This window comes from Leucopleurus acutus, assembly GCF_964270905.1.
Source record: "Leucopleurus acutus genome assembly, chromosome: 7".
Lineage (NCBI taxonomy): Eukaryota > Metazoa > Chordata > Mammalia > Artiodactyla > Delphinidae > Leucopleurus > Leucopleurus acutus.
Window position 1 is genome coordinate 54,392,579 of NC_139150.1, and position 13,324 is coordinate 54,405,902.

Sequence of the window (13,324 nt, forward strand, 5' to 3'; positions counted from 1 at the left end):
GACCCTACCTGGAACTGTATTCTATGGCACAAATGCAAGGGAGAGAATAGAAAGGCATGCAATCTGTATGCTAAAAAAAATCCGGAAGCTGGGTAGTAAGTAAAAATTGTTGGTAACAGGAATATTAATGCGGAATTTCTGCATACATCAGTGAGGTCATTGATGGAAACAAGGAAGCATACTTGGAAGACAGAACTAGAGCTCCTGTGTGGGTGTTCCGGGAAGGTAGATTTTTGACTTAATAATATAAAGAATGTTTGGACATATTAGACTTGCTAAATAAAAAAAAAAATGTCTTAAAAGTCAGAAAGCTTAAGATTTCATGAAGAGTCACCATGAATATCTTTTGGAACTTTCTGAATGTGATTCCTAATGCTGGGTTCCAGGGAAGATGAGGGTCCATTTAAGGATGCTTATAATTCTAATGGACTACAGCTGTGCCCACAGCTGGCCCCTATAATGGCAGCACAGCAAACACCCATTGCCAAAAGAAGAAAAACATCTTTCTATTCCAGTGAAAAGGACAGCCCTATTGAGGCAGTGACTATCTGTAGTCCTTTAACAGTTACTTAAGAGTTAGTCCGGACTCAACAAACAGTGGAAACAGTGAGCATTTAAGATGTCACATGACACTTTGCTAGAGTTTATAAAGAGGGGTCTGGATTGCTGGGAGGGAGAATAATCTTTTGCCAAAACGTTCTGTGGAATGCCAAGATTGCAAACAGTACGTCAAGACTTAACGGACGGCTTTGCGTTAGGCAGTATTAGCTAATTCTGGAGCACATTCTGTGGGCCTTGTAGGAAAACAGCATAACACCTTTGGCATCATACTTGGTTCCCTTTCCACTTCTAAACTTTCTCATTTCTCAGAAACAAACTAAAGAGAGTAGAAGTAGTAATAAAAAATTCATCCTGACTCTAAAGGCCAAAAGAATCAAATAAGATAATGTATACAAAATGGCTCTGAAATGTTAAAGCATTAAATGTGGGCAAAATAAGGTTATCACCATCACTATTAAAACAACTGAGTCACAGAGACTGGATTCCACTTGCTGAACAACTCAAGAGGTGCCTTGCAGAAGGCTCAAAGGTCTATTCGTCAAGTTCCTCTAACTTCTCAAGCAAGAATCCAAATGAAACAGCTGAGGCAGGAAAAATCTCTTCTCCCCTCAGAAAATTCTTGCCATTATCTGACCTTTGCTCTGTACACCACTAATAAAAGCCAGTTTCCCCAGCAGAAATAGGGGACGACAAGGCACTTTGCTCTTTATCGTAACACCTTCTAACTCCCACCACCGTGGCCACAGCTATACCTCCTCCAAGGACTGAGCTCCGTCTTGTGCAGGCTTGCAACAAGGACTGCACGTGTGTTTCCTCACTTAGTAGCTACCGCATACCTACGGCACTGCTGTTACTGTCCAGATTTCACAAATGAGAGCAATTTAGAAGAGGAAAAGTCAGGAAACAATCAAGGTCTAAAACGGGTATAAAAGTAAAGCTCTTCTGCATGAAATCTATATCCATCCATCTGCCATTCACATAACAATACCTATAGGAAAACTGACAAATGGCAGGGATTTTCAACCCAAAGACATGGATTCTCTCCAGTAAGTTTGTCTGGCTGAGATTTTAAAACAGACAAACATGAACACAAATGTGTTTCTAGTATGAAGAAAAAACAAAATGGATATATAAACAATTCACAATTATGTCATAATCTCAGTTTCCATTAATTGTTTTTAAGCAGCTAAAATCTCCTTGAGGTAAAATAAATTAATGGAGAAGTCTGGAGTGGGGAAAACCAACTCACTAAAATTTCAACAACCCTTGTCTTCTCTCTTAGAAACCCTTAATGGACTACATGATGTAATTCTAGTGGTAACAGCTAACCTTTATTGGCCATGTATAACGTATCAGGCACCATGCTAAGCATTTTACTGTCATTATTTCATTTAATATAATACAAACATACTGTATTAACAAATATTATATGACACAAACTTATGACAAAAATGACTGAATTAAAAGTTAACATATTATGATAAATTTCTATGATTCTGTAAATTCTCTGATATATAACACAAAATACATGTTTAAAAAAGTATCTGCTTATTTGCTTAAAGCATAATCCTCTTGTACTCTCTTAGCATAGTATCTATAAATTAATTGGCATGAACAAATTTGCTTTGAACCATCACTGGTATAAGAAAAGGGAGTAGAACCAGTATATCCAATAAATAATTTCCTTAAGTTTTCCTAGTGAATAATCAATTTGCCCTAATATAAACTACATTTTGAAGTTTACCATGCCCCATTTTTGTATGGCTAGTGTCACCTTCAAATAAAGTAGCCTCAGTTAAATTTTAACATAATGAATTTTAGTTTCTGGGTGTGATGGTCAGTTTTATGTGTCTGCTTGGCTAGCCTCTACGCCCTAGTTATGCAATAAAACACTAATCTAGGTATCGTTATGAAGGTATTTTTTTTAGATGTGATTAACATTTACAGTCAATTTTTTTAAACATCTTTATTGGAGTATAATTGCTTTACAATGGTGTGTTAGTTTCTGCTTTATAACAAAGTGAATCAGCTATACATATACATATATCCCCATATCTCCTCCCTCTTACATCTCCCTCCCACCTTCCCTATCCCACCCCTCTAGGTGGTCACAAAGCACTGAGCTGATTGATCTCCCTGTGCCATGTGGCTGCTTCTCACAAGCTATCTATTTTACATTTGGTAGCGTATATATGTCCACGCCACTCTCTCACTTCGTCCCAGCTTACCCTTTCCTCTCCCCGTTTTCTCTCCCCGTGTCCTCAAGTCCATTCTCTACATCTGCGTCTTTGTTCCTGTCATGCCCCTAGGCCCTTCATAACCTTTTTTTTTTTTTTTAAGATTCCATATATGTGTGCTAGCATACGGTATTTGTTTTTCACTTTCTGACTTACCTCACTCCGTATGACAGACTCTAGGTCCATCCACCTCACTACAAATAACTCAATTTCGTTTCTTTTTATGGCTGAGTAATATTCCACTGTATATATGTGCCACATCTTCTTTATCCATTCATCTGTCGATGGACACTTAGGGTGCTTCCATGTCCTGGCTATTGTAAATAGAGCTGCAATGAACATTGTGGTCCATGACTCTTTTTGAATTATGGTTTTCTCAGGGTATATGCCCAGTAGTGGGATTGCTGGGTCGTATGGTAGTTCTATTTGTAGTTTTTTAAGGAACCTCCACACTGTTCTCCATAGTGGCTGTATCAATTTACATTCCCACCAACAGTGCAAGAGGGTTCCCTTTTCTCAACACCCTCTCCAGCATTTATTGTTTGTAGATTTTTTGATGATGACCATTCTGACTGGTGTGAGGTGATACCTCTTTGTAGCTTTGATTTGCATTTCTCTAATGATTAGTGATGTTGAGCATCCTTTCATGTGTTTGTTGGCAATCTGTATACCTTCTTTGGAGAAATGTCTATCTAGGTCTTCTGCCCAGTTTTGGATTGGGTTGTTTGTTTTTTTGATATTGAGTTGCATGAGCTGCTTGTAAATTTTGGAGATTAATCCTTTGTCAGCTGCTTCATTTGCAAATATTTTCTCCCATTCTGAGTGTTGTCTTTTTGTCTTGTTTATGGTTCCCTTTGCTGTGCAGAAGATTTTAAGTTTCATTAGTTCCCATTTGTTTATTTTTGTTTTTATTTCCATTTCTCTAGGAGGTGGGTCAATACAGTCAATTTTTAATACAATCAGCTGAAAGGCCTTAAGAGCAGAACTGAGATTTCCCTGAGAAAGAAGAAATTTCACCTGTGGACTGCTCATCCAATCCTAGAAGTAAGAACTTTGGAGACATCTTGACTCTACCCCTCATCCCTGGCATCCAATCCATCACCACATGCTGTCCACTCTTTTTTTTTTTTTTTTTTGTGGTACGCGGGCCTCTCACTGTTGTGGCCTCTCCCGTTGCAAAGCACAGGCTCCGGACGCGCAGGCTCAGCGGCCATGGCTCACGGGCCCAGCCGCTCTGCGGCATGTGGGATCCTCCCGGACCAGGGCACGAACCCGTGTCCCCTGTATTGGCAGGCGGACTCTCAACCACTGCGCCACCAGGGAAGCCCCTGTCCACTCATTTTCATCTCAACTGCCACTATCCTTGTCCAGGCCTTCATTAAATCTTGTAAAAGTGCATACCATCCTAAGCGGTGCAATTGTTTCAGATTCCTCCATTAATTTATTGTACCCTCTCCTCCATACATCAATTCACTATCTATACAATCATCCCACCACTTGTCGAAGTCCTGCTTTAACATCTCTGGTTGCCTCAAGGGAAAGGAGCCTATCTTACCATTTTTGTATTCACAAGCATTTATCAAAATATCAGACACACAGTAAATGCCGGGTAAGTAGGAGTCGATCCCCCAGAACATAAGAGCATAGATTGTTCTTAGTTGGGCAAAGTTTTGGGGGGCATTATAATTAAAGCCAGGTGAAACAGTCACTAGGCCATCCTGCATTTCTTTTGGCTCAGAGGGTCTTTTTTTAACAGCTTTATTGAGGTATAATTGATATACAAAGAACTGCACATATAATAATATGGACAAGTTGATGAGTTTGGACATATGCAAACACTCATGATACCATCACTGCAATCAAGGTAGTAGACATGTAACACACCTCCCAGAGTGTTTCCTTGTGTTCCTTTGTGGGAATTTTTTTCTTTTTTTCCCTTTGGTCATCAGGAAGTCTTAATTTCAGAGAATCAGTGAAATCTATGGAGCTTCTCCCTAGAAAAATACATTTTACATAATTTCTGGGATTTCATTAACTTCCTAAAACCCACTCCTCCATGTATTCCCTTATGGTCCATGGATCCCAGATTAATAACCTATGAATAGAACCAAATATCACAGGTTCAAGTTTGATTTTAATCTCCTCTGGTTTGGGTCTCAGCTTCCTTTCCCTCATTTGGATCTTTTTTTGTTCCATCATCCAAACAACCATATGACCTAGAAAGACTATATCTATAGTCATCACTAAAAGAGGACTTCACCTACAAGAATATTCAGTTCTCACAAAGAAAAAATATTTCCAAGGACACTGTTGTTCTGTTGTCATTCACAACAGACTGCCCTGGATTGTAGGTATGTGTAACAACACTGAAATGATTACCCTTTCACCTTTGAGGCCCCGTGTTTGCCTTTCAAGATAGCTATGAAGATGGGGAAATGGAAAAACTAGGGGACTGTAAATTAAGCTAAGTCACAAAGCAATTCATAGCACTGCATAAAAGGAGCCCATACCTCCTGACGTCCAATCCAAACAGTACTCTGAGACACAGCCACCCATCCAGCAACCACCACGAAAAGTTTTCACATTAGGCTTATCCAAGCCCTTGTGTGAAGTCACCTGAAAATAAATCTTTAGAGCTCAGAGAGCCAAGACACAAACAAATAGAAACATATTACCCATGGATATCAAAGACAAAACTCAGTTGAATATGAAAAGGAAAGACAAGAGAGAACTAGCAGAGGAAGCAGTAATTCCACGGGGAACCAGTACTTCAGAAGTGGAGACAGAGCAAAAACCCGAGGAGGGCCACGATGAGCTGTGTCATGAAATTTTAGGACATTATGTTTAGGCAGCAGAAAGTCTGGGAAAAATGTTTCTATTCCAAAATCATTTTTATCAAGAATCCACAAAATCTAATAAGAGAAAAGGAAGGAGAAGCTTAGGTTTCTGTCAATCAATCAAAAAAACAATTTTCTAGAAACCATTTCTATAAAATAGCTCACTAAAGCACCTGTCATACGGTCCTCATTCCTTACATCGTTGGCCAGAGCAGGGCCAAACACTCCTATTTTTTGTTCCAATTAAGAATTTTCAAGGGGGATAGAACAAAAACTACTTTGCCACATATGACAAAGAACTGTAATATAATCAAGAACAATGTAGAACTCCAAAGATCTCCCCATTTCTTTCAAATAATAGAATCTAAGACTTTACTCCTTAAGAATCTCTGTCAGTCACAAAGGAACTCCCAGATACCATGTTCCACAAGCACGCTCTGTGTGACTTTAATCACAGCATTTCTCCTACCATACAGACAGCACGTATCTCCATGTGTCCTTCAATGGAATGTAATCTGTAGGAGGGCAAATTCAGATCTCACTGGTTTTTAAATCCCCAGAGCTGATGCAGGGCCTCACTTGCGCTACCTGTGCTGATTGCTCCGCGAACCACAAATGCTGACCATCTGAGTCATTTTCTTAGGTGGGAGATAATAAGCTATGCTTTTCAATGTCTAGCATCCAGTCCCTCTAATGACACTGCAATTGAGGAAAGGCTGCCAAAAAGTTTGATTACAACAAACTAAGATGATCCTGACATCTACTGCTGTGCTCTTAGTTAGCACCAGAATTATTTAAAAGAAGCTCAAACAGAAAGGTACAGTATTTTAACTTAAGGAGTGCTTTAAAACTTTTTGCAGCTAATACAGTTTTCTCATTTCTAAAGTGGTCACTTGAATGTGTTCCTGACCATCTCACCTTAACAGGCCCCCCCTCTTAATCTCCATATCAACTCCCTCACTGCTTCCTTGCCTACATTTATGTTACTTATTTTCTGTCCATCTTTTTATTGTTGCTGGACTTCATCAAGAAAATGTGGCTCTATGAGAACAGAGAATATGTCTGTCTTATGCACACTTGCATCCATGGGTCTTATCCAATGCCTGACACACAGTAGGTGCTTAATAAATATTTGTTGAATGGAATAAATGAAATTACTTGAGATTGTATTTCTCAAGTAATTTACAGGAGAGTAGTTTGATGAGATGCTCTAGAGGAAAAAGAAGATTGTTTTGTTGGCCAAGTGATTTTGAACAATGCTTAATGTTATTTTCTCTCTGGAATATTTGTACATTCAAGGCTCTGAGAACTCTTGCAAGAAGGAAACCATTGAATATTTTTCAACTCAGCATTTCCCAAATTTATATAACAAAAAACTTTCTAAAAGAATTATCTGAGGGACTTCCCTGGTGGTCCAGTGGCTAAGACTCTGCGTTCCCAATGCAGGGGGCTTGGGTTCGATCCCTGGCCAGGGAACGAGATTCCGCATGCCTCGACTAAAAGATCCCGCACACGGCAATGAAGATCCCGAGTGCCGCAACTAAGACCCAGCGCAGCCAAATAAAAAAAAAAGAAAAAAAGAATTATCTGATAAGATCCTAAAGATAAGGATCTGATAAGGTTCTAAAGAACATGCTTTGAGAAACACTACTTTACGGGCTAAAAATGACACTGGGCTAGGCTCAGAGATGCGAATATTTATTTTTTCTGTATTCACAAGGCTGAAAACAGTTTTTCCATTACCTCCAGAAATGAACAGATGTTTTTTCTCACTAACTGTTTACTCTCATGGACAACCACCCCTACCCCTCCACTTTCCCACACCCAAATGTGAATTCTCAATTCCTTTTTAAAAGCTCCAATCACCATGTAGCATCAAAATGTTCTCAAAATCATAGCTGGTTTCATACTGTATCTACTTAAAATAGAAGCCTCCAGGCAATTGGTTTCAACTCCAAATCAGTATAATCAATCTGGGGTTAACTTGACTTTTTTAAATTTAAATTTAATTATTAGTTAACATCATTATTTTGAACCAAAAATGTTTGTTTTACAAAAGCATACCTAGTACCTTTCTTGAAATCCATTACCCTCAACTGAGACATCAAGACATTCAGGCAGGTAGTATGTCTCACCATCATTCTGAGGTGTAAAGTACGTAATTTGTCAGCAACAACTGTTAAAGTAGAAAACTTAATGTGACCCACTTAAAAAAAACACACACACTAGTGCCCTTTAAATGTCATCCCTGTAATAGCATCACTATTACTCAAATTCCAATATGACTTCCTAAATGTGAGAGGAAGAAGGGGAGCTACCAGTTCATCTTGAAATAATATATTTGTAATATGTGCCTATGACTGACATTCCATTGAGAGTTCAAATGATTTTTAATTTATTCCTGAGCAGGAAAAAAAAGGAATGAAGGAAGGAAGGCAGGAAGGAAGGGAGGAAGGGAGGCAGGGAGGATAGAAAGAGGATTGTCAAAATCTGGGAAGGCCTCTGATTGTGTACCCCATTTGTTTATGCCGTATGCCACGTAGATGATGACAGAAAACAACTGATAGAAAAGTGAGCCTCACTAGCTCTTTTATACATGCTTTCATTCAGGGGAAAATGTATTTTTTCACATAGCTTTTTTAAGATTCCAACAACTGCACAAAGCAAGGTGAGCCTATGTTGTATTTAATGAAATTGTTTATAGTTTTGAGTACATATGGGGTGGTGGTGGCTCTGAACAGATTCCAGAGAATCATCAGTTCTACATGAAGAGAGTTGCATTAAATAAGCAGCTCTATTTTAGCCAGAAAGCTATATAAAGCTTTTCCCTAAGTAGGAAATATACATACGTGTTGCATTCACATTATACTTGCTTGGTTTAAAACAGCCCACATAGAGGTCACAAAAGTGAAAGTTATCAACCATGGTGGGTCAAAGGTGAATGTTTAACAAACATTTAACGAATCACACCCAAAGTCTGGAATCTCTGTGGAAGTGTGAAATGGACGAAAGATTCATGTCATCTCTAACTTCCGGCCCAGCATTCTTTGCATTCACTTTTAAGAAGTCCATGTTGGTAGCAGGCCAGATTTGAAGGAAACCTCCTTGTTTGTGGCACTTCCAAGGTGAAAATGAAAAATTCTGATAAAGCTCACAGGCTTGAGGAAAATTTCAAGTGGCTTATTGCCTTAGTTTTCTCTTATTTCAACACTCATTATCAGACAGAATTGAAGGACGGATTCTGTCTTTTGCTCTGCAAGCTGAATTCTATTCTGAATTCTACTCTGGAGACCATAGCCGGTGACTTGAGTATTTTGCTGCTCATTTATCTGTGTAGCCCACTATTTAATGGACTCAAGATCTGCAAAGCACATTCGATGGAAGCAGTCTGTATGTCACCTGATGGGATGTGTGGGTGTGCACACATTAGACAAAGGGAAAAGTTACTCTCTGCATGCAATGAGCCAAATTATCCCAATTCTTTTGCAGAGAGTTTTTTTTTTTTTTTTCCCTTCTTCTTTCTTTTCATAGCTTGAATAATATTAAGCTGAGATTTCAGGTTCTTGGTTTTCAGTAGGATCCAACAGGTGTGGGAAAAGGGCCACATGCCCATGACCAGGGCATCACTTATGAGATCTCTACCCATCCTAATAAACATTTGTCTTATGGATGAGGATGCCTTGTCACTGGCCATGATTTCACTGTAGGACTTCATAAAGACGGCCATGTTAAGACCAAAATAATGTCATTTAGTGTCTAGGGGGAGGTTAAAAAGAGGATTAGAGGCAGGCAGGCAGGCAGGGTATATTAAACAAGTCCATGACTAACAGGGTGTGACAGAAAAGGGTTTTATTCTTTTCAACAAAACAATTCCCTAGGGCTGGGACCATTACTCCACAGTGCCTTTATCACCTTGGAATTTTTATGGTTATTTTTGATGAATTCACATTTTTGTAAAGGCTTTTTGAAATGATGCCAGTTTTCAATTTTTAATTAAAGTCGTAAATAATCTTAATTCTGCCTTAAAAGGGTTATTGTTTCTTACTTTTTTTTATTATTGCTGCCAGGAAATATTTCAAATACCAAGCCCTGATGTGAATAGCACTTAGAACCTCTCTGAGGTCTAGTAACAACATTGTACCATGTAAATACTACACACCGGAATACCAGCTCAAGGTTTGAAAATGTGGATTGATTGATTTGAGGTTTATTAGCACTGCTTCTCCTGGGAGTGACATTTCCCCTTTTTATTGGATGGAGCAACTTCCATCATTTTAATTTCCACAAATTAGTCCATTACAGATCCACACAGGATTTTTTAAATCTTCAGATTAAAAGGACAGGTTAAAATTTGGAAAGTAAACACAGTAACTTGTCACTAAGGACTAAGCAATGAACGTCAGAACGTCAGCCAAATCCAATTCAACCACTCGCAGGAAAAAGAGTGAACATCAAAAGCTAAATCACTGGAGAGATAATACCTCATTTTACATAAGACAAAATTAAGAGAATATTGTAATATCTGACATTAGATTATAATACTGCTCCTTGAAAGCATATCCTTGTTATCTGGATTGCCTGTTGAAGGCTGTCTGCAAATTGTTTATAAATTTGTATTCTGTAGTCTTAAGATCTGATTTTCTTTTTAAATTAGTGCTTCAAGAATCTTTCACATAATCAAAACTACTCTTCCTTTATAAAGAGATTGAAACACACCATGTTTGAACAATAGAAACCATTAGTAATTCCTAAAAATATCCCATTATGTTTTCATACCTACTGTCAACCTAGGTTACCCTCTTAAGCTGAATATCATATTATTGCTTACTTGTCTACATGTGAGACTTACATTCTGTCATGCCCATGACAGTTGTTATTCTCTGTGAAGGTGCTCTTCAATCTTACGATAGATTGGCTATTACAGTAAAACCTCATACATTTGGGACAACTTGGAGGTGGAGAATGATCAGATTTAGGGGGAAGAAACTCTCAGCAAGATTTATTTTTTAACAAGCACAACTTATTACTTCAAGTTTATAAGATATACATGGATAATGACAAAAAACATTAGACAATGGTCCTCCTATACAATTAACAGTATGCAACAATGGTGTGTTATTTTAAGAATATTAAGCATCCTCCTTACAACTTTATGTATATTATTAATTCACTTAGCAGTTTCTTTGCTGTTTTAAAATACAGGAACATATCCAATCCATGTTGAAGGATCATCTATTATCATCTCTTGATAATGATCATCTGTTATCGGTCTATTGGGACTCCAATTAAAGACACTTAACTATATTTATAGAGAAAAAAATAATTTTAACAATTGACTTACAAGAGTGGGTATGTATGCCGTTAAGAATATCTATTTTTAAAAAAAGAATATCTATCAAATCCTTCTGACTGGCCGTTTTTCTAACTCACAGCAAAGGGGTCAAATTGTTTCCATATATGAGCCCTCAACTGGCATTGTGCTAACACCTCTCAAGGAAGAAAAAATCTCAAGTAACAAAAAGATTACAGAGCATTTCCCAACACAAAAGAGTTAAATCCCTATAAATCATAAAAGAATAAAAGATTCTAGTTAACTAGAAGCCACGGTGATCTGAAAACCACGGCCATAGGGTTTAATCACACCATGGGGTTCAATCACTTGAAATAAGCAGAGTCTTAAACTTCCCTTAAATTTGTTATGAAGGGCCCTTAGATGAACCAGGTACCCATCTGAACACAAATGAAACACTCAAAAAGCCAAGGTCAGGTCAACTTATTTTCTGCCATGATCAGAAGATACTTTTTGGTCCAAAAATTTACAAACTCAGTTATTAGAAAATCCTCGAAAGGCAGTAAGCTCCTCATTTCTCGAGATGTTAAAGCACAGCATGGTCAACCACTTGCTGGAGATTTTATGAGGTCAGGAGAATAAGTCAGGTGGCTTGGCAGGTTGATCTTTAACATTTCTTCCAAATCTGAGAGATACTATAATTTCTATGAACTTTGAGAGATGCACTAAGCCCTCATTGATGTCAAAGTAATTTTAGGTTCAATTCCTTTCTCAGACTTTCTTACGTAATACTTATTAAGGAATGTGGTTTTTTCTAAGCTTAAAGGGAAGAATGCTCTATACTTACCCTACCTGCTTCATCAGACGTAATTATTTTAGCCAATTGATATTTTATGAAAAAGCACTTATCTCCAGAAAGGGTTTTTGTTGTGCTGTTTTTCCCAATTCAATTTTCTTTAGCTATTTGGACTGAATTTTGTTACTTTCCAGTTTAGGTGACTTTCACTAATTTCCTCCAATTCCTATTATACAAACCCTCCCCAGAAATTCATATCTGGTTACATCAGTTATGAAAATCACAGCCTTGCTACTACTTCATGGACGACTTCTCTACTCAGAGTCTAAAACATGTTATACCTTGAGAACTATGAGAATTACCAGTGCCCTGCAGAAGCTCCCAGTACTGCAAGAGGAATTTAAATGTGCTTGTCCTGGCTGGATAAATTCTCTTTTAAAATTACCTTTTTCCTTGCTTGCTGATCTTTGGAAGAATGTGCCTTCACATGCTTTCTTAAGGAGCTTGGGTCTGTGTAGCGTTTGGTGCATCCTGGAATTTGACAAGCATAAGGTTTCTAAATAAGAAAGAAAGAAAGAAACAGCTGTGGTTAAATCATAAAGGTAACTGGGGAAGGTTTACTCAAAGACGACTGACTTCAGAGCATGAACTGTTACCAACTGACTGATGTGAAATGCTATGTAATACTCATTCATTTTAATTAGAAAGCCCAGAAAGTTTGCAGCAAGGCGAAGGGAAGAGTAAACTTTCAAGAAACAAAGAGATGGCTTATCTTTTAAGAGACTGCTACAGAATGCACTCTTACCGCGAAACCTCCTGTGGCATTTTTCAATATGGAAATTATTAGTATCTTCAGTCATACTTACAGTTATGTTCCCCTGAAAACAATCTTTGGTACTGTAAGAAATTAGGAAATACATACTCTTTAAGAGTTCAGGTATAAAGAAGCTGTAGAAAAGTCCAGAAAAGACTGGGAATGTTTCAGAAGAAACCTGATTCAGAAAGAGAGAGGGAGAAAATTAAAAGGGAAAATTAGTAATTAGTGGAAAGTGAGTAAAAGACAGTAGGTTTCAAACAACAGACACATGAAAAATCAGCCAGAGAAACATTAATATTAGTAGTAGTAGAGGAGAACACAAGTTTTGGCTACTCCAATTCCCCCATACGCCTGAGAGATGTAAGGTGTGGAGCCTAAGGCAGAGTCTAGAATCTTTTTTATTTTCATGTCCCTGGTGATTGGTAGATGCTAATTAGGAATGATGAATTAATGAATGAGAGCACTACACATTGATTCAAATTTTAGCAACTATTCCTATTGTAACAACGAAATTCAAACCAAAGGTTTGGGAATACGGCTTTTAAATTGTAGAATAAATAAAAATCTGCTTATCCTAAGAACTGAAAAAAATCACAAGATTACTGTGTTTATAAGATGTATTAACAGTCACTCATCTACTTAGTATCTCATCAGGTGACATATTAAAGCTATGCCTGCATAAGGTGGAATGTAAGGAAAAGAATTAAAACCCTGTCTCTACAATAGAATTCTTTCTTTAGAAACCTGCTAGTCTGTTGACCTAACCCTCCCGAAAACTCAGTTTTT

General features: G+C 37.8%; 1 protein-coding gene across 1 annotated transcript in view; it reads right to left on the reverse strand.

Moving 5' to 3' along the window:
* Nucleotides 1-13,324, reverse strand: part of GLIS3 (GLIS family zinc finger 3) — a gene marked incomplete at both ends in the record, with an annotated part of 489,936 nt that overhangs the window by 89,050 nt on the left and 387,562 nt on the right. The window contains one exon of the mRNA XM_082842537.1: nt 12,167-12,277. Coding sequence (XP_082698663.1) covers nt 12,167-12,277 — 111 coding nt within the window. The remainder of the gene's footprint in view (nt 1-12,166; nt 12,278-13,324) is intronic.